Source organism: Choloepus didactylus, chromosome 7, assembly GCF_015220235.1.
Source record: "Choloepus didactylus isolate mChoDid1 chromosome 7, mChoDid1.pri, whole genome shotgun sequence".
NCBI lineage: Eukaryota > Metazoa > Chordata > Mammalia > Pilosa > Megalonychidae > Choloepus > Choloepus didactylus.
Window position 1 is genome coordinate 108,513,012 of NC_051313.1, and position 21,971 is coordinate 108,534,982.

The window sequence follows — 21,971 nt, forward strand, 5'->3', positions numbered from 1 at the left end:
AGTGAAAGGAGGTGAAAGGACAGAGCAGAAAGTAGATGCACATTGAACACACTCTTGCAGCCCCACTAAATAGGAGGCTGGTTGTACTCACATGGGCAGTGGTGAGGAAGGACTGCTGTAGCAAGGCGCCAGAGAAGCCACTGCGCAGAGCCAATGTGAAAGCTGCCCGAGGCCCAAAAAGCTCCATGCCGGCTCTCTGCAGGTCCTCATAGAGTTCACAGTAACGGGGCACGAAGTCCGGGGCTCTCCAGGCTGCAGCCAGGAACCTGCTGACCTGAGGAAAAAGGGCAAGAAAGAAGGCAAAGGCACAGTCCCAGTATGGGGACAGCCTAGCAGCCCCACCCCATTCCCGGGACTCCAGGTTCCTCCTGCCCACCTGCTCCTGCACCACACTCAGCCAGCACTGGGTTATGTTTCTCAGGCTGTTGCTTGGAAGAACTGGTGAAGGGGCGGGGCTCCGATCCCGACCCTTACTGTTCTTGCTGACTGTGGAGACAGAAGCAAAGGAAGGAGTATCATCTCAGCCTCTGGGTGAGTCCAGGGCTGTTGGCTGCTGACCCCCTGGAAAGGCCAGAGGGCACAGGGGCATGGAAAGGCCCACAGCAAAGCAGTAAGGATGAGAAAAATCCAGGGGGTTAGGGGAGGAGGAGGAGTCAGGTATCACCACTGCTCAATTCCTAACTCAACTGGCCATGGCTAGAACTTACAGGGCCTAGTGGATGGCTCCAGAGAAGGTCCAGGAGGAGGCTCTACATGCACCAGCAAGTGGCAAAGGCGACGAACTCGAGAGGCAAAGGATGCTGCTCGACTCGGGGGGTACCGAGAGTTCTCCCTTTGTTCCAAGTACTGACCTAGCAGCCAACCCAAGGAGCTCACACCTTCTGCATCTGAGAAAGAAGACAGGTCAGGAACAGGTCTCCATGGGAAACGGGGGACAGGATAGCCTGGGGAGGAGCAGAAAGAAGGAACAATTGTACAAAAAGATTTGGGGGACAGCAGGACCCCTAGTTGTCTGCCCCTGCCCACTGAAGTTTGCTTCAGCTAGAGTCCTGGGATATGGCAACAGGTGGGGGGTGGGGGGTAGAAGGGGACACTCAAATATGAGAGCCTCAGGGAGTAATCCCTGAAGCAGGAAAGAGAGGAGCCTTTAGGGATAAAGACAGGAACCATGAAAACCAAGAGCATTAATTCAGGTGATCCCTGGGAATAGTTAATTATGAGGCGCTGGTTAGTGGGGCCAGGTGTGGGGACGGTTACCAGGGGAGGTGATGTTCTGCACCAGGGGGCTGACCAGGGCCTCCCAGCAGGTCTTGCCCAGGGCTTGGGCAGCCTCCTCGTCAGGGAGGAAGCGATCAGCAAAATTCTGCTCATGGCGCAAAACCCTGTTCAGTCTGGGAACAAGAAGTGTATGGTCAACGATTAAAGGCACAGATTCCCCTGAGGCCTTCACTCAACTGCAAATTGACTCCACTCACATGCTCTGTCCCATCGCCTTTCCCAACTCCTGCCTAGCAACATATACCTCATCTATGTTCATTATCCCCCTCATGTCCTGGCTCCAGTTTTACCTTCCAGACTCCCACAAAACTACATCTCCCACCTCTTACTTCTTAACAGTGTCCTGCTCCCCTTAGCCATTGCCCCTCCTCCCTTCATCCCTGCCCGCCTCTGGCCTCACACACCTGGGGCAGAGCTGGAGGAGGCGCCTGCGGTCCTCAGCAATGTCCTGGCTCCAGGCTTGTGCCCAAATTGTATAGAAGAGACATGTGCGGCGACACAGCTGCTCCCGGAACAGTGGCCAGAATGTGGGCTTGGGGCCCAAGACCTCCACACCCCGAACACGGGTGTCGATGCCGCCCTGCAACATGCACAGACTCATCTGTCACCTAAGCCATCCTAGCCATCAAGTACTACTGAAGCCAGGCTCTATGGGAGGTCACAGACTGAGGCCTCATGACCTGAGTTCCCTAAAGCCACTTGGAATATCCTTACGTTTCTGGAATTCAACAGGTTCCTGGACCATCTCCCAAGCAGACCAAGGAGAAATCTTGGCCTGCCCTGACCCCTAAAATGTTAGAGAACCCAGACACTACAGAGACCCTGTACTACTTCCTGACTTCCAAGCCTCTCCCCTTGCCCTACCTGCTGGCAGCGCTTTATTCGGATCTGGATGATGGGCCAGAAGCGGTTCAGATTCTCCAGGAGGATCACTCTGCTGGCAGATGGCATCACATTCACCTGGCAGGGTAAGAGAGAGGAGGGAGAAAGTTGTCACCTCCACAAGTGGGGTTGGAAGGACTGTTGACAGCAGACAAGTAGGCTAGGGTTGTGTGCCCTTCACTTCTCTGGCATCAAGCCCAGGGGACCATAGGGCTTTACATCCCTCATTTCACTATTGCTGTTTACAAAGGAATGTGTTCCTATGGGCAAAGGATTTGGGAATTCCCTAGGGACTGGGCATGTCTCACAGGCCCTGCAACAAACAGAAGGATGGGGCGTGAGTGGAAGGGAGCACAAGGGTCCCCACCGTGTTGAGCTCAGTGCTGATGCAGCTGGCACTGTCACCCCCAAGCACCACCACCCTGGCCGGCATGTAACTTGAGTCCTCACTGGCCACCAGAAGAGTCAGCTGCCTGGGAGAGAAAAGGAAGCAGTCAAAACTGAGGCCCTGGTCATAGTTCAAAAGCTACTTCAACCCCCCATTTCCTTCTCAGGCGCCTGTTCCTCTGCTGGCTTCCTTAAATGTCAGTCTTCCCCAGGCCCTCTGCTCTTCCTTTATATTCTCCCCCAGAGACTTCATTTAAACCCATAGTTTCAACCAAAAATTAATATACTAACAACTCCATCTCTATCTCTAGCCCAGACTTCTTTAGTGCTATGTACCCACGAGATAATTCTATGCCATGTCCCACAGTCCCCTCAAAGTCAACATGTCCAAAATGGACTCAGACATCTGTCCACATAAACCTGCTTCCCTTCTTATTTTTCTCTCCTGGGAAATAAAACTGCCATCCACCCAGTACTCAAGCTAGAACATTCTGTTACAGTAGACTTCAACCTTTCCTATCCTTCTACATCCAATCACTGGCAAGTCTTGTAGACTCTACCTTTCAATATCTCCCAATTCAATGCCTCCTCGTTATTCCTAGTCTCTCTGTCTAACTGAAGACACTGATCATTTCTCAACTAGACTGTTGCATAAATCTTCCAACTCTTTCTCCTGGCCTCCAACCCAAACTCCCATAATTACCAGAGTGAGCTTGCTAAATTGAAAACCTAATCTTGTCTTATCCCTTCTCAAAATCCTTCAAAGGCTCCCCAAGTTTCAGAATAAAGTTCAGACTTTTTAGTTTTTTTGTGTTCTGGCTTCCGGTTACTTTTCTGATCATACCTGCTGCCACCATGTTACCCATACCCTGCATTCAAGTCAAACACAATCACTTAAAGTTCCCCCAAATGTATCATCTAACTTCCACTTTGCACATATATTGTCCCTCTGCTGGAATGTCCACTGAGCCTCGTCTTTATCTAGCTAATTTCAACTTCCAAACTCAGCTCAGTCAACCCCTTCTTCAGGAGCCTTCTCATCTGCACAAGTCGACCATTATATTTTCTCTTACTCTATACTGTTACTGATTTTCTAGCCTGTCTCCCCGACTAGGCTGCATGTTCCCTAAAGACAAGCACCATATCTTATTATCCTTCTATCTGCAGCCCCTTGCACAGTGCCTGGCACACCGTACACATTAAACAAATGCCTGTGGGAAGAATGGGTCAGTGGGTTGCTGATCTCCCTCAACAGGAAGCACAGGATAGTGACATCTGTACTGGGGGGCGAGTGGGGTAAGCATGCCACCAGGCTTAGGCAGTGAGGGGGTATCTATACACAGCATAGGGAAGGCAAGTCAATGTATTCATATGTTCACTGCACAAAATGGGTTTGAGTGTGTCCCTCAGGCATAGGAGTTATGGACTGGGTTGTGTGTATATAGGTGTTTGAGGCATATCAGAATATACATGTGTGTGGGTAGGCATGGGTATGTTCACACCTAACAAGAACACCACGATGCATGTGCAGGGTGATGGAGTGTGAGCCGGTGCTGCCATTGGACTCCCAGTAGGTCTTGGGATTGCGGTCTGTCAGCTTGCTGGCCCGGTGTGGGTTGGAGGACACCTCCACCTTCTCCCAGCACTTGTCCTCCTTCACTTCTACACTGGAGCCTGAAGGCAAGAGAAAGGGGTGGAGGTCACAGCCTGGTTAGTTGAGGAAGGTAAAAAGAAAGGGCCTAAGGAGCAGGAAGGGATGGGGCGAACAGATGCTGGGATGGGAGCCACAAGAAAGTGGATGGAGGTACCAACCTTGGCAGAGATGCCTGAGGAACACATCAAAGAAGGGGATATTGATGGGTTGGTGGCTTCGTCTGTGGTCTTCAATCTGGCCCAGCACCATCTGTAGCAGGAACATCAGAGAAAAGGGGCATAGGGAGGAGAGAGAAATATAGAAAAATACACAGAAACCCTTATGGAGAAAAGTCTGGGGCAACAGGACATTCAACTCCTTTCTCCCCAAACTGGCAGAACAGGACCATGTGGGGTAAAGGCTGGGGAATAAATGCCCCCAATTTGCCACCAACTGTGCCCCCATACCAATCAGGAATACCCAGAATCCTCTTCCCTGCTTCTGGCTTACCTTCTCCCGCAGCTCCATACCCACAAGCCCCTCCTTACCTGAATGCAGCCAGCCAGGATGCTGGAGGTGAGGTTACTGTAGAGCTGGGCATGTTTTTCACACTCTGTCACCAGGTCCCGAAGCTCACAGCCCAGCAGCAGCTGAACTGAGTGCTTGTCCAAGACTTTGGACAGGGCTTCTTTGGCTCCCAGGCAGCAGAGGACCACTGCATAGTCCTTATGCATTGAGGACAGGTGATGCAGGAAGCAGATCAGCTCCTGAACGACCTGAGCCCAGAGCCACACAGATTAATTCATGGGAAACAAAGGGTAGGGGATACAGGGTTGAGGGGTGGGCTCAGTAAGGGGAGGGTGGTAGCTGAGATCTTGGCGAAACTTCAAAGCCCAGAGAAAGGACAGTACCAAAGAAAGGCTGGAAGTGAACCCCAGGGTGCTGGGACTCCAGAGTGAGTTGGCAGGAGCAGAGATTGGGCACAGCTTCCCAGGCTTCTTCCTGCCAAGGCCAAGCTATCTCAGGAGCCAACCATGATGCCTGAGCCCTACACTACAGTGCACAAAACCTCAAAGGGTGAAGAGCAGGGAATATTTGGGTTGGTGGATATGGGCTTCTCCTAAATCCAGAGTCTAAAATCCAGGTGCGGCCAAAAGGTTTATACTTCAGCAACCCTAGTTCTGGAGACTCTAAGATGACATTCGCCTTCCTCTTCCTGCCCTCACCTGCAGCATCCCCAAGCCCATTCAGAAAGGCTCTGCTGTGCTCTCCAGAGCATCTCAGGAGATACTTGGTGCCCCAGATGCCTCCTTTCCTTTGCCCACCCTTGCCAGGGCTGTGGTACCTCAGAGTCACTGCTGGGGCCACTCAGGCAGTTGAGGCAGGGCTCTAAGACTTCATGCCAGGGGAGAACCATTGTCTCAGGGAAATCCAACAGCCGGGTCATGACCCTGGGGGAGGGTATGGAAACAAGTGAAGTCCCTCTACTCTGCCAGCTCCCCCCACCAGGACGCCAGGGCATCTGGGCAGGGCCCTCACCTCAGCACGGTCAGCAGCAGAGTTTTGTTGGGCCCAGGGGCATCCAGGGTCCGCAGCAACAGGAGGAAGGGCTGGGTCTCCTGCTGGAGGCGCTTGAGGAGGGGCCTCATGGAGCCTCCTGGACCACCCTCCCGGCACAACACCTGCTCCAAGTTCAGGAGTAGCTCTGCAGATGGGCCCCCCACCAGGGATCGGATCAGTTGCTCAGAGGACCCATCCTGGCCCTGGGTGCTAGGGGTCTCCAGTGCTATGGCCCAGACACATGGGAGGAAAAGAAATGTATATGAAGAGGAGCCATACAAGTTGATCAAACCTAGAAATGGGAAGGTCCAGAAAATCACGCCAAAACTTCCCTCCCATTTTGAGAATGTCTGCAGTTTCTACCAAATTATGAGGAATTTTCTTTTCTGGCCCAAAATATGTTACTTAGTTATATTTTTAAACAAAACCTAGTATAGTAAACATTGTCAATTAAACACACCATTTAAAACTCATATAGTCATATAATTACCCCTTTTATGGATATTTCTAAATTTAGTATTGGATAGCCAACCTCGGAAATACTGTATTTCACTTACTCTAAGACACCATTGACCTTTTATCATTAACTGTTTAACCATGATGTTACATAAGTCAATAAATATTTAAACACAAAGGGTTCCTTCCCTATGACATCAACAATTCATGTTTCTAGTCACAAACTTTCTGTACCATAAATTATAATTCCTCTAAAGGCGGCACCCCCAGGAGGCATTTCAGCCAACCTTCTGCTGTACAATAAGACTGGACCAAACGTAGCCCAGGCAGATGGGAATCCTCAGATGTCAAAAGCCATTGAGAGAAGGCAATTTCATTGCACCTAGACTCCCTCTCATCTCAGTCTGGAAGTTCTACTTAAGACAGAACTTGAGCAACAGCTCACTCATTTCCTGAAGATTAACTGTGGCTTTCCACGAAGGTACCATATGTAAACCTCAGCCTTCCTCACCATGGGCTGGTACTGCCCGATCCTTCTGGCAGAACCACCCCCTCCACAATGGTACCTGCGTGTTCAGGACTGCCCAGTGGCTCTGAGTAGCGATTGAGAAGCATCATGAGGATGGTGCGTGTGGTGGGCATGGGTTCCGTCTCCGGTGCTATCCCGGAGTGCCTAAACAAAGTGTCCCTCAACTCTCGGGTTATGATCTGGTCTCCCAGGGTGTGGTGATTACACAAAAGTAGGTTGAGCAGGAGCAGGCCATTTCTCACTGCAGAGGAACACCTGGAGGGGGGGGGGGGTAGCCCAGGAAGAAATTTAAAAAGAATGAATGCAATGAAAGCAGGGAAGTGCAGAGGGGAGGAGCACTGCAGCTGGGGAGGAAAGGGCTCCAGGGTCCCTCTGAGGTCAGGACATCTGGACCCTGACCTCAGGTCACTCTACCCAGCCCCATGATGGAAGGTCAGGGTCTCTGTTCTTTCTCCCTACCCCCAACCACTTGGCCTCTCTTCCAACAACAGTTAGAGGGGCCACCAATGTTAAATCTCAATGTAATAAGGTGAGGGGGATTTCTGTGGAGCATATGAGATGTGGGTAGAGGAGAGGTGGGGTTTGGGGCTTAGCTGGAGCTCAGAGTTTGGAAGGTAATGCCCTGACCCCTCAGTGTTCAGCATCAGGATCACGGCTGCAGGGACAGTAAGGAGCAGGCTCTCAGAGCCTGGGCGTGTGGCAGAGTCAATGCTGGCGAAGATCTCTCTGGTCATCTGGGCATCAAACAAAGGGTGGACAGAATCTCGGCCAGTCACAAAAGTAGGAATCTCAGAGGAGCCGGCAATGGCCAGCATCTTCAATGCCTGCAAGGGGAACATGGAAACAGATTTAGGAATGGTCAGAGCCACCACAAGGAAGAAGGGGAAAGCCAGGGCCATCATGCTAGATCCCAAACTTTGGGGCAGCTGAGCTATCCGTATAGAGATAGAGTAAGAAAAGGAAAGGGAGGAGGTGATGGGACATCCAATGAGAAGAAGAAGAAGAAGAAGAAAGAAAGAAAGAAGAAAGAAGAAAGAAGGAAGAAGGAAGAAAGAAGAAGAAGGAAAACAAATTAAAAAACCTAAAACTTGATGGTAAAATCAATCCGCAATGTCTATTTGCCCCCATGTTCCCAGCACCGAGGCTAACCGAGTAGGATGGCTACTTATTCCATATCTTCCCCTCAGAAGAGTGCCTTTTCAGAGCTTCTAGCTGTCTTCAAAGGCTTTCCTTGAAGTTGTTTCCCTTCTCACTTGACCAGTCCTTCTTTTGTAAAACCTCTCTTCCCTTGAGTTTCATGACTCCATATTCTCCTGATTTTCCTTCTCCCTCTCTGGTTGCCCCTTGCCTGGTCCTTAAACACTGAAGTTCCTGGCTCCTTCTCTTGCCACTCTGCACTTCCTCTCTTGGCTACCACATCCACTCCCATGGCTTCGATTATCACCTAAATGCTAACACTCCCAAACCTAATGTCTCCTGGGCTCCATAGCCAGGATCCAGCCCTCACCAATAAGGTTACTTGGTTGTCTCACAGACTGGCTGGAATTACAGGAAAAATACTTGTAATGTTCAAAATAGTTTAGTGGTGCTAAAGAGAAAAATAAAATTAAAAAGAGCAATATACCATTAGCGTGTAGAATGTCTTTTCTGAAGAAAAGTGTGACTCTGCGAAAAAGAAACCCTCTAGGGATGGCGTAGATTAGAAATGATTCTCAAGGCAGTCAATCCCCTTTCTGAGGCCTGGGCCCTACAAGTGAATGCTACTTTGTAATGAGGCTTTCTCTCTGCTTATCCGACTCTCCCCCGAATAGCTGAATGTTGTAGCCCTTAAGTTATAAACAAGATGATGCAATTTTGTTACAGGGCAAGAGTTCGAATTTAAGGACAAGCGTTATATTTTGGTCCTGCATTTTGAGAGGATCAAGGAGTTCTTTGAGTACATGTGGCCTAAACTGTGAATGCCTGGCAGCTTTGGGAAGGAGAAGCACCCCTAGTCCTGTGAAGGAAAGAGCCTTCCAGCCTCTTCCTGTGACAGCCTGCTCTAAGAGGGCATGAGCACCCATCCATGCTGTTGCCCTTATACTGTTGGAATTCACTTTCAAAATTGCTGGTCTATTTGCACACTGGTGTTTATGGAGGCAGTATTCATGATTTGCAATGGGTGGAGGTGGCCTAAGGGTGCATCGACTGAGGAACAGAATGGTGAACTGTGGTGTATGCATACAAAAGAATATTGAGCAACTGCTAGAAGAAGTGAAGCTGTGATATACACAACAAGGTAAATGGGTCCTGTAGACAGCATTTTGAGTGAAGGACGCCAGAAAAGAAAAGATAATCATTATAATGCCTCACCAATATGGACGAACTACAATGTGTAAACTCTGAGAATTGAATCTTAGAACACAGCTTATTAGAGGAACGCTTACTGTAATCGTCCCTAGATTGTAAGCTCTCACAGCAGTCACATCTATTCCTGAATTGTAATGGCTGTCTCCAAATTCTGAGCCGCTGATCCCTTTGTGTATAACCTGGTCAGTCTCTGGAACTTTGGGTGTCTGTGTGACAGCTGAAACTCAGAGCTAGAGCTTAGCAGCTATGAATGTCAATATTAGCACATATAGCAACTGTTTAAAAAGCTGAAAAAGAGTCCAGACTTCAATTAGAGATATGAATGAAGCAGATCTGGTTAGCACTAAGGCAAATCAGGTCAAAGGGTAAAGGACAATATTGATTGTGTTTTAAAACTTCAACTTCTGTTTGAGACCAAGGGAAGAGATGTTTATTTGGGGCAGGATATATATCTTCTACAGCACACTGAATAATTTAACTCGTACAGTCAGTTTATTCAAACACCATAATTACATGGAACTTTGAATAGGAAGTGAGATCTGGTGGGTTTGTACAGGTTAGTGTGAAATAGCAATACATCCCAAAGTAATTTGGACAAAGAATAAAAATATATTAGTAGGGCTCCCCTGAGGAGCTGAGGAAAAGTGTGGAAATGTTGGACGTCCCCACCTAGGTTATTACTGATATTCTCACAAACAATGAGGACTGACAATTTGGAATGTCGAGCCCTCGATCTTGGGGCTTGCCCTTATGAGGCTTGTTACTGCAAAGAAGAGGCTAAGCCTACTTGTAATTGTGCCTAAGAGTCTCCCCCAAAGTACCTCTTTGTTGCTCAGATGTGGCCCCTCTCTCTCTCTAGCTATGACAACTTGGCACATGAACTCGCTGCCTTCCTCCCTGCGTGGGAACTGACTCCCAGGGGTGTAAATCTTCCTGGCTACATGGGACATGACTCCTGGGGATGAGCCTGGACCTGGCTTCATGGGATAGAGAAAATCTTCTTGACCAAAAGAGGGAAGTGAAATGAAACAAAATCAAATTTCACTGGCTGAGAGATTTCCAATGGAGTCGAGAGGTCACTCTGGAGGGCCTTCTTATGCACTATTCAGATACCCCTTTTAGGTTTTGGTGTATTGGAATAGCTAGAAGGAAATACCTGAAACTGTCGAACTGCAACCCATTAGCCTTTCCTGAAGACAACTGGGTAACTATGTAGCTTACATGTTGTGGTGGTATGACTGTGAAAACCTTGTGGCTCACAGTCCCTCTATCCAGCGCATGGATGGATGAGTAGAAAAATAGGGATAAAAACTAAATGAAAATAGGCTAGGATGGGGAGGATGGAATGATTTGGAAGTTCTTTTTTACTTTTATCTTTTATTCTTATTTTTATTCTTTTTGGTGTAAGGAAAATGTTCAAAAACTGATTGGGGTGATGAATGCACAACTATACGATGGTACTGTGAACAGCTGATTGTACACTATGGATGAATGTATGGTATGTGAATATACCACAATAAAACTGAATTAAAACCAAACAAAACAACACAACAACAACAAAAGTAAATGAACAATACGGAGGGATGGGGGATGGGATGTTTTAGGTGTTCTTTTTTACTTTAACTTTTATTCTTATTCTTTTTTGTGTAAGATAATGAAAATGTTCAAAAATTGATTGGGGTGATGAATGCACAACTATATAATGGTACTGTGAACAACTGACTGTACACTGTGGATGACTGTATGATTTGTAAATATATTTCAATAAAATTGAGTTATTTAAAAAAAACAATTGCTTGGCCTTTCCTATGTAGGAAAGAACCCTCAAGCTACAAAAAGCACATCCTGCCAGAACTTCTGTCTAGAGTGGTTAGAACACCAATTTTTCTGTAAGCTTCCCTAGACAAGGGCCTCTCTTCCCTATTTTCTGGGCCAAGGGTGGCAGGGAGATGGCAATGTTGGCTTTGTTTTGTCCAAATCTGGGATATTCTCTGCATGAGGGTCCCTCAGCCTCCTTGAAAAAAAGGAGGGAATTGTCACAACCAGAATTAGTGATTAACCAGACACCTAACTGTAACTAAAACAGGCACAGGAAATTCAATATACCTAAAAATTCAACTGCTGACTTTCTCCCCATACCTCCTCCTTTTCCAACATTCTTCCACTTGGCAAATGACTACCTAATCCACCCTACCACTCAATTTTAAACCTGGAAGTCATTCTTAAAAACTTATCCCTTTCTTCAAATATGCACTCAATCTGCAAGACTGTTCAAACCCTTAAATCCATCCACTTCTTTCCATCCCAATATCTACTCACTGATCTAAACCACCACAGCACCTCCTCAAGATCAGCAGTCCCCAATATGGCCATCTCACTCATCCATCTCTCCCACCAGATCCAGTCCACTCACCGCTAGTCCTGCCTGCTGCACCAAGACGGATGTCTTATATTCCTGCATGCAAACCAGCACAGCGTAGATGCCACCCTCCCTGGCAAAGAGTGGGCGCCACTCATGCTTGGTCATGAGCAGGTAAAGCAGTCGCAGGGCCAGTACCACTACCATCTTCTCTCCCACCTGGTTGGTCAGCAGCTCCACTAGAGTCTTCACAAGCTTCTCTCTGAGAGGGAGAGAAAGGAGATATTGAGATTCCCCATCCCAAGCAGTCATGCCTGAATACCCATCCATGGTACCATGACTCCCTGCCCAACACCATTCACAAGATCCAGTCCGTCACCCACCCTACTCGCCTCCAACTCACTCTCCTTGCCTTAGTCTCACTCCTGATCCCCTCTTCTCTGCGGTCTAACTGCTTCTGGTTAGGAGGCAGTAGAATGAAATGGCTAAGAACTCTGGCTCCTCTTTCCAAATAAATCTATAAATTCAATGTAATTCCAATCAAAATGTCTAAAATGATTTTTTAAAGAACATGACAGACAGATTCAAGCACCGGAGGATAAAATATGCAAGAATAGTCAAGACATTATTGGAAAAGAATAATTATGGCAGGCTTGTCTACTAGTTATCAAAATATGAATGTAAATTTATAATAATTAAAACTCTGAAACTGACATAGGGCAGCCAAACAGATCAACAGATGAGAAGAGAGTTAAAGGACCATTCAAAAAAATGATGCTGAAACAACTGGCTATCTATTTAAAAAAATTAAAGTTGCAGCTCTATTTCATGCCATTTTCAAAAATAAGTTCCAAATGGATTTCAAAATGAATATAAAAAATAGAATCATAGATGTTTTTAGAAAATACAATGAAATATTTTTATTATCTTGGAACAGGACAGGCCCTCTTAAGTAGAATACAAAATCTAGAAGCCATAAAAAAATGAATATAGCAACATAAAAACCTAAAACTTTAGCACAGTGAAAGACACCAGAAACAAAGTTAAGTGACAAACAACATGAGCTTCAGAAGGGCTTCATGGAAGATGCTGATCTGAAGGAACAGGAAGAAGTGCCTCCAGCATCTCAGGTTCACAGTGTTGGTCCCAAGAGGAAAAGCAGGTATTGACAGTAACAGTATACAGTAACAGAAATGCATACTGAGGAGGCAGCCTGGGAAACATGGAGGAGAGGAACAGAAAAGGAGAAATTCTGGGATGAAGGCAAATAAAGGTACTGGGAAAGTTCTGTGTTTTTATCTGCTTTTCTTCTGAGAACATAAGCTTTATGACAACTACAATGTGAATCAATTATACTTTAAATAAATATTCCCTTCTGTGGCCAAGATTTATCATAAGAAACTTAATATACATGTATAATATATATAGAAATAGATACAGAAATGTAAGTAAGGATGTTGACCAAAATGTTAACAGTGGTTGTCTCTGCATTAGTTTTGAGATGGTTTTTATCATAATAATTTCATGATTTTTTTAAGGGAGCAGAAGAAATTAATCTAATATAATTTTGAAAAAATAGATAAGCAAAATATTTGAAATGTAAATAACAGAGGCTTAAAATGCAGAATGTATAAAGAATGTCTATTAATCAATGAGAAAAAGACAAAAACCCAATAAGAGGCAAAGGTTAAGAACAGAATATTTACAGAGGAGTAAACACAAATAATAAATGCATGCATTTATTATTCAATGTAACTAAGAAATTAAAATGAGATACCAATCCTTTCAAATTTTCCCAATCTGATAGATAAAAAAACAATAGCCAGTGTTGGTAGGGATGAGAGAAAACAGACCCATTTGAACACTGTATTTGAACTTGGATACAGTAATATCGCAGAGTCCTACACAGCAGTGAAAATGAAGAAGCAGCTCCATGCAGGCTGACATGGAAACCCCTCTAAGACATACGGAATGGGAGAAAAAAAATGTGGTAGGAAAATGTAGAGTATGATTGCATATATTAAAACATACATATATCAAAACACAACATCACAAAATTTTTCAAATGTAAATATATAGAAGGTCTGAAGGTTACACACCAGGTTGGTAACAACGGCAAAATAGCACTTTGGCTTTTCATTTCACATTTCCTCATGTTCTTCAGATTTTTTAAAAGGCGAATGTATTCATGCATTATATATATAACTAAGAAAATAGGCAAAAACTAAAAAGGAAAGTAGGGAAGAAAAAGAAAAGAAAAAACTCAAACTCTAGAAGCAAAAAGACCTAGGTTTGAATCCTGGCTCTGCTATCTGTAGAACTCCAGATTACTTAATTTCTCTAAGCCTCAGTTTCCTCATTCATTACAATGGGGGTGATAGTAGTATCAACTTTTCCTTGGTGTTAGGAGGATTTAAAGAGCATGCACGTCAAACAATAAGCACAGTGTCTGGCACAGTGTAAGTGCTCAAAAATTATGAGCTGTACACTAGTCCATCTTCCTGCCCAGGTGCTCCTGGGGCTGGCCCTTCTTTCACCCCCAGCCTTTCTAACTGTTGACCTCGAAGCTCCTTTTCTTTCTACCATCACTTCTTCATCACTGACAGCTTAAACCAACATCCCTCCCCAATATTCTAACCTCAGGGATCTGTCAGGACGAACCAAAGGGTGGTCCCGCTCAGTGGCCTCCTCCACAGCCTGCGAGAGGGCATGGAGCCCTGAAAGCTGCAGGTTTGTGTCCACGCTGGATATCTGAACAGTGGCCACGACCGCTGCCACATGCTGATCCAGGGAGCTTCGCGGACCGGGACCCCGCAAGCTTCTAGCCATCTCTGAAATTGGTGGGGGAAAAGCAGTAGCTAAAAGAATTGTGGCACCTCCAAGTTGGAAAGTCTTTGAAGGTCTAGCCCAGTTATCCCAATGGTACTGAAATACGTTATTCAGTACTGTAGTTGCATTCAGAATTTTCATAACTCTCAGAAAGGAATTAATGGTCAAACAATGAAGATGAAGACACCCTGGAAAATGGACCCTTCTTTCCCATGGATACTAAAGAAACGGATAGATGGTTGATAAGATATAATCAAGGTCAAAGGAAGTTGGATGCATGCTTTCCAGGCATTTTCCAGGCACTTCCCAAAAGTGACGTTACTCAATGGCTTCCCTCTACCCTATCTACTTCTTCTGTTGGGACCACCTAGGACTTGTTCCAACTTCTTCACCTGCTCTCCCCAAGAACCTGACTCACCACTGGCTGCCTCCTTCATCTCAGGGGGCAGCGCCATCCCCTCAATCACTAGAAGCTGGTTAAACAGCTGTGAATCGCTCTGTGCCATGGGAGGCTCAACTTTTGCCTTGGCAGGTTCTGCTTCTGCCTTAGGGGACTCAGCCTTTGTTTTGGGGGATTCAGTCTCTCCCTCTGAGAAGGTGGCCTCCAACTTGGACTCCTCTTCTGGATCTGGGGTACAGGAGTGACTTCGTGAAGAAGATGAGCTGTTTACTTCATCCGGTAGCTGCCCATACTTGGTGAAGATTTGGGAGTTGAGCAGGTCACTGAGGATGCTACCTTCAAACCGATTACTGAGAACCTGCAGCAGACCCTCAGCCATCTCTATGGGCACGGAGATCTCACCTATGGCCTTTTCGCCCATGGTCTGTCAACAGAAGGGGGTGTGCATTTCAGGGACAAGCAGACACAGAGCTCCTGAGAACAGTAATGGAAGGGTGACCACCTCCCACCTTGGCCTGCACGCCTTCTACATCTAGACCCTCACAGCATTTGCCTCCTCTGCCAGCAGGACCTTTCATAGCTCCAGCCTCCTCCTGAGAACTATCCCATGTCTAGAACTCTAATCGCACCTCTAGCCCCCCTGCAAACCCCTCAGGTATCTCAGGTCTGTAATACCTCATCCAGATTCTCCCGAAGATTCTGGAAAATTGACTGCTGCTCACACATGTCTAGCTTCTTGATGAAGAAGAGCAGCTCCCACCACTCAGCTTGGGTCAGGAATCCCAATTCCTCAGTCCTCTGAGGCTCAGGCTGGAGGTATGGCAGAGAGTAGAGCCCATCTACAGGCTTCCAGTCCCAGGAGGGAAATGCTGAGGATATAGGCAGAGGGGTCTCAGTGTCTATCAGGAATAGAGCAGATTTATGAATCTTGGGGGGCAGCTCCTGATCAGGGGTGGCTTCATCTCAGTCACCGTTCCTCTTTTCAGAGGCACTGTGTCAACGTCCTTCCTGGGCTCACCTGTGCCCAACACTGTAGGCCCTTCCCCCTTCTCCACAGCGGCTGAAGTTGTATTTTCAGCAGTGTCCTCAGGGCCCAGGATTTCCAGCATGTGCCAGTGCACCCAGTAGGTACGGCCCGTTGACTGCCAGAAGACCTGGAATGGAGGCAGGAAGAAAGAGGGCTCAGCCCCTCTGAAGCCCTAGGCTGTGAGAAGCCATGGCCAGGCCCAGACCAGGGGCACAGGGCCCTCAGATACACACCTGACTGGACATGGAAAAGCCCCCATATAGCAAAAGGCTTCCTTCCTCCTCAAAAAGTTAAACACAGAACTACCATATGACCCAGTAATTCCACTCCTAGGTATATACCCCAAAGAACTGAAAACAGTCACTCAAATAGATACTTGTACACCAAAGTTCATAGCAGCATTATTCACAATAGCCAAAAGGTGAAAACAACCCAAGTGTCCAGTTAACAGATGAATGGATAAACAAAATGTGGCATATCCAGACAATATAATTTTTGGCCATAAAGAGGGATAAAGTTCTGATACATGCTACAACACGGATGGACCTTGAAAACATCATGCTAAGTGAAATAAGCAAGACATAAAAGGACAAATATTGTATGATTCACTTAAATAAAATATCTAGAATAGGCAAATTCACAGAAACAGAAAGTAGATTAGAAGTTATCAGGGGCTGGGGAGAGGGGGGAAATAGGGAGTTATTGCTTAATGGCTACAGACTTTTTTTTTAAATTTTAATTCTAATACTTTATTAACAGTTCACACAGTTTTCAAGATACTTTAAATGCAACATTTTGATTATTAACACATGTACAATTTTATATTATAAAACAATTTCAACTATAAGAGAGCAAAGAATTAGCACACTCACAAGTCTATATGTATATATTAATACAAAAAAATCTTTAGCAAGTTTGATCCAAAGGATCAAATGACTGAAATGATCTCTACCTAATTTTTTGGAAATGCCCCCAGTTTTTCCATGTATGATATGAAAGAGGACGTATTTAAAGAAGAGCTACCCGTATTTCATGCATCCCATCCAAACCCTGTCACAATGTTTTATATATATGCTACTTAGTATTTTACAACAAATCAGATTCTAGTACCACCAAGAGGTTTCTTTCCAGATTATCAGCACTATTGTCACCCAATATTCTTACTAATAAATCTAAATGAGTTAAAAACCTTATATAAGAAGTCACTGCCTATTATTACTTATTGAATTTTTAGATTAGATCACTGGCTTAATACAACTTGAAACTGCCTGCTGAGTTCCAAAGAATCAGAAAACAATAAAGTGTCTTCATAAAAAAAATCAGTAAAGATTCTTTGTCTTACTGTGAATTCCAAGAATTTGGCATGTTATTTATATCTTGAAATGCCTCTCTCCTCATCTATAATAAAGTACTTGAAAATAACTTTTTAAATATGACATAAGCATTAGAAATGCTTAGCATACGGAAGTTGATTGGAGGATTCTAAAGAGAATGCTATTCTGTATGGGACTGTTGTCAACAAAAAGCCAAAATAGGGTCCTATGATTATGATTCTGAGTGAATTTTTTTTTAATTACCTAATTTATTTCAAGGAAGAATTCTTACTTGAAACTATTTTAGATGTAGGGAAAAGAAAAAAGTTGCAACTTCTTAGTTGTCTTGCCTACTTTCCTAAGCAAACATTAAAATGAATCTAAATTTTTATATTATAAAAACAAAAGCATGAAAATTCATGATGATCTTATACAAAAGATTTTGTATAATTTTTAAAACAAAATTCCACTGAAACAAATTTAACTGAATAACAAACTAATAAAATTCCAAATTAAGGAGAAAAATCGGAAGAGTGCAGACTTTCAAGAAGCATTAAGAACCAAAATGGTTATTAATGGCTACAGACTTTCTATTTGGGGGTGAAGAAAAGTTTTGGAAATAGATAGTGATGATGGTTGCACAATTTTGTGAATGTAATTAATGCCACTGCATTATACACTTAAAAAATGGTTAAAATGGCAATGTTTGTGTTATATCTTTTTTCCCATAATAAAAAAAAAAAGATACAATTGAATAAAAATATCAAAAAAAAAAAGGCTTCATTCCCCTATCCGGGGATGGGCCTCACTTCTCATCTCTTTCTTTCTTTCTTTTGTGTATGCATGTTTTAATAATTTATTTTTAGCTGCGGTAAAATCTATATAACATAAAAAAATCATTTTATGCTATATAAATCGTAAGTGGACAATACTTTGACACTGAGTATACTGACAGGACTATGTAACTTCCACCACTATCTATTTCCACACTATTTTCATCATCCCAAACCAAACTTCATAATCATTTAGTAATAATTCCCCATTCCATCCTTCCCCCACCCCTGGCAACCACTATTCTGCTTTCCATCTGTATGAATTTGTTTATTCTAAGTACTTCATATAAGAGAAATTGTACAATTATCTGTCCCTTTACTTCTGACTTATTTCACTCAATATGATGTCTTCAAGGTCCATTCATGTTGTCATATGTATCATAAGTTCATTCCTTTTAACAGCTTAGTAGTATTCCATAGTATGTATATACCATATTTTGTTTATCCATTCATCTGTCAATGGACACTGGGTTGCTTCCACTTTCTGGCTATAGTGAATAATGCTGTGAAGAGCATTGGTGTACAAGTATCTGTCTGCATCCCTGCTTTCATTTCTTTTGGGTATCTACCAAGGGGTGGAATTGCCAGGTCACATGGTTATTTGATGTTTAACTTTCTGAAGCACCACCAAACTGTTTCCCACAGTGGCCGTAGGACTTCACATTCCTACCAGCAATGTTTGAGCATTCCAAACTTTCATCTCTTTCTAACCTTGATGGCTTCTGCTCCAACTCTCCCGCCTGGCCTCCACCAATGGGGGCGTTTCTCCAGATCCCAGTTTCTGCTTTCGGGGTTTGAGTCGCTCCCTGACTTCACAGCCCACCCCACCAGATTTTCTCGGTCCTCCAAATGGCCCCCTCTCCTCCCCGAGGGGTCAACTGCTGACCCCTTTTTATCATCCCAATCCCCCTGCATGGTCCCCACCCAAAAGAGAGCTCCAACAGCGTCCCACCACCACACGCTCACTCGCCTGCACAGGGGGCACGCCGTTGTTACTCTGCCGGAACTCGCCCTCGTCTCCGGCGCTGATCTCCTCGTAATCGTCCAGCATCCGCACTCGCATCCCCAGCGTCAGCGTCTGCTGCACATACTCACCATAGCCACTGCGGCTTGAGAACTCAGAGCGCTGGCGGAAAGCCCGCCCTTGCCTTCCGGGGGTGCTGACGATGGTGGGGAGTAAAAGGCTGGGCCCTGAAACGCAGGGCTGAAAGATCGAACGAGTCGGCCGCGGATGCAACGTGCCCTGTTCTCTGAGGTTCCGGGCCCAGCCCATGCTCCGCACCAGCTCTGAGATGAGGTTGCCCACAGCCATACTGAACTCCAGCTTCCGCTGCCCACGGCTTTTCTCCCACTGCCCACGGCTCTTCTCCCAGATGAGCTCCTCCCTCGAGGGGGAATGGGAGCCTCTGTCTCCAGCGCTTGGCTCTGGATTGTTATTCAGCTGATCCAGCAGGGAAGTGACACACAGGTAGCGCTTCACCAGGGAGAAGAGCAGCTTTCCTGGGATCTGTAGGGTACAATCCTTGGCCTAGGTTCATCTCCCAGCTTTAGCTTTTCCCCTTTCCTCTCAGTATCATCCTCTACAGAAAAATACAAAGGCCTCATGCCTGAGCCTGTAGTTGTCAAATTTTGGTTTGTGTAAGAAACACACAGGGAATATCTTTTAAAACACAGATTCCCGGGTTCTAATCTGAGATCCTAAGAAAGTCTGGGGTGGAGAGGGGGAAGTGAACCTTCACTTTAACAAGCTCCCAAGTAGCTCTGGTGCTGAGGCACAGTCCTGAACCACCTTTCAGATGCCCTAGACTTCATAACAGCTGGAGTACCTGAGGCAGATGAATGCCCTCAAAGGCCATGCAGTGTTCTTCAGAGGACGTGGTCTCTGCAAACAGCTCCAGCAAAGTATAGCGGCTGTCAAAATCCATGTGCTGCTCGATGCCATCTTGCTGGCTCAGCGACAGGAGAACATGAGCCCGACTCCCTGTAATCCACACCCAATCCATATCTTCTCCCCAAGCCCCAATATTCCCACCTACCTTTTCTAGACTCTCTTATTTGTGACTGAGACCCACAGTAAGTACATTTCACATTGTAACCCAGCATAAGCATGCGTATATTTAACTGAAACACATTTCACACTACAAAACTTACCCTTATTAAGGCTGTGCACTGATATTTAGCATTTCTTTAAAAATGTTGGTTGTAACCCACTAAATTGATTTCATAACCAATAAATCTCAACCCACAATTTAAAAAATGCAAACCTACCCCATTCTCTTCTCTGACATTGTACTGGAAATGGACAAATAAACCAGGTGCTACCACTTTATCCTGTTTATATAACACCTATAATAGCCTATTACACTATACTTTTCCTTTGCATTGAACTGATATTCACCAAATACTAGGTTCTCTTACAGAGTTGGGAAATCTGTTCTTTTCCTGTTCTTACTCCCTGTGGCCCGTTCTCGCCAATGCTGACTCTTACCAGCATCGTGGGCTGCCAGGGCCTGCAGCATCTTGCCTGCACTCCGACGGATCTGAGACTCAGGGTTGCACAACATCTGCATGAGCAGGTCCAGGGCTCCTGTTTCCCTGAAGACCCTGGTGAGGGGCCCAATGCTGGCATAGGCACTGAGCACGTGGATAGTATGGAGCACAGCGGCAGTGAGGCTTGAAGTCCCACCCTCTGCTAGCTGCCTGGCAGCCCTGCGTACCAGTGCCCGCACATCAGCCTCCATCTCTCCCATTGCCACTTCATCCAGGCCTCCTGGATCCCGGGGAAAGCTTCCCGAACCCCCAGCTGGTTCATGCTGAGGTCCCTTAGATAGCACCAGCTCACCTAACAGCATGGGACAGTTGGCGTAGACCTCAGGAGCTGACAGCCACATGAAGATGTGCTCTGCCTTGCCTTCGGAGCCCACACCCACCCTGCCTGCTTCCCCACACTTCAGAACACTCCATCGGATCAGGTATTCAGGATGCCCATCGTGCCCAGGCCGCTGTCGAAGGAGCTCTTCAGGATACGCCTGCAGCCGGGACCCCAAGGGCACCATGATGTCCCCGGCACACCGTGCCCCCATCCTGACCTCCTGGGACACACAGGAGAGAGAAAAAAGCAATATGGGAAAGGGAAAAGAATACTTAGATGGGGTGGAGTCTTGAGACATGGATGGGGTCGTGACTGATAGGTTGCAGGTAGAATTTAGAGGCCAAAAATAAGGGCCAGATACAGGATGGAATAAATAGCTGAACACACTCTGGGATTTAATTATAGGAGAAGGAGAGTGAAGTAAGGACATCAAGAGGATAAAAGGAATGAGTTTAAGAAGTAGGAGTTAGAAGAGAATGAGAAGAGTAAAAGGTAATAGGAGAAGAGAGACAGTTAAGCAGTCTGGACAGAACAGCAGGGTAGCTGACAGATACAGACCAGAACTTAGAAGGATGGCATGGGTGAGCAGGAAGGACAGCAACATGTGAGATAACATGTGAAGAAAGTCAAGATGGAGGAGCAACAGGGCAAGGAGTATAAATGAGGAGGCAAATTTGCAATGGGACATAAAGTGGTGGGCCTCAGGAGATACAGAGAATGGAGACGGAAAGGAGGCTGGGGATGGGGAGAGTATATGTTAGCATTGTGGGGGGTGGGGATAGGAATCAAATCAAATTATGGGAGAAAAGGACCAAGTCCCACTTCATACTTATGTTGTATATATGGCAAAGGTCCAAGCCAGAGGGTGGTAATCATGAGATTGAGGCAGTAGGGAATGAGACCAGGAGATGGTGGGGGTATTATTAGAGGCAATATATTATAGATTTCAGTCAAATAAATGACTTTGAACTCTGGCTTTTTCCCTTTCTATCTATAAAGCCTTAGCTAAGTTACTTAACCTCTGAGCCTGCTTCCTTGTCTGTCAGACGGTGATAATATTTATACCTACCTCTTACAGTTGGTGTAAAGACTTAATAAGATCATGTATGTAAAGCACTTAAAACAGTGACCAGCAAATATTGAGTGCTCAGTAAACAACCTAATTATTATTGTTAGAGAGGAAGGTAGGGGCAGTCATCAGATAAACTGAGAGAGGTATTAAGCCAAAAGATTCTAAAAGGGAGTGGGGTGATGGTTATGTTAG

General features: G+C 45.5%; 1 protein-coding gene across 4 annotated transcripts in view; it reads right to left on the bottom strand.

Moving 5' to 3' along the window:
* The window catches only part of CUL9 (cullin 9), a 37,140-nt gene extending 15,956 nt beyond the window's left edge, over positions 1-21,184 (bottom strand). The window contains exons 1-22 of one of the 4 annotated variants that reach the window (XR_005217819.1): positions 20,324-21,184; positions 19,662-19,816; positions 18,806-19,342; positions 15,681-15,816; positions 15,338-15,561; positions 14,681-15,086; positions 14,072-14,264; positions 11,488-11,695; positions 7,353-7,549; positions 6,763-6,980; positions 5,720-5,966; positions 5,526-5,631; positions 4,729-4,956; positions 4,360-4,450; positions 4,050-4,221; positions 2,528-2,633; positions 2,143-2,238; positions 1,683-1,858; positions 1,258-1,391; positions 708-887; positions 377-486; positions 92-274 (exon numbers count right to left, since the gene is read on the bottom strand). Coding sequence is in view for 3 of the 4 variants with exons in the window: in XM_037842653.1 (XP_037698581.1) it covers positions 92-274; positions 377-486; positions 708-887; positions 1,258-1,391; positions 1,683-1,858; positions 2,143-2,238; positions 2,528-2,633; positions 4,050-4,221; positions 4,360-4,450; positions 4,729-4,956; positions 5,526-5,631; positions 5,720-5,966; positions 6,763-6,980; positions 7,353-7,549; positions 11,488-11,695; positions 14,072-14,264; positions 14,681-15,086; positions 15,338-15,561; positions 15,681-15,816; positions 18,806-19,342; positions 19,662-19,816; positions 20,324-21,005 (4,785 nt within the window). In the remaining variant the exon portion in view is untranslated. The remainder of the gene's footprint in view (positions 1-91; positions 275-376; positions 487-707; positions 888-1,257; positions 1,392-1,682; positions 1,859-2,142; positions 2,239-2,527; positions 2,634-4,049; positions 4,222-4,359; positions 4,451-4,728; positions 4,957-5,525; positions 5,632-5,719; positions 5,967-6,762; positions 6,981-7,352; positions 7,550-11,487; positions 11,696-14,071; positions 14,265-14,680; positions 15,087-15,337; positions 15,562-15,680; positions 15,817-18,805; positions 19,343-19,661; positions 19,817-20,323) is intronic. The other 3 variants (XM_037842653.1, XM_037842651.1, XM_037842652.1) reach the window with 3 other exon arrangements.
* Positions 21,185-21,971: the final 787 nt, after the last annotated feature.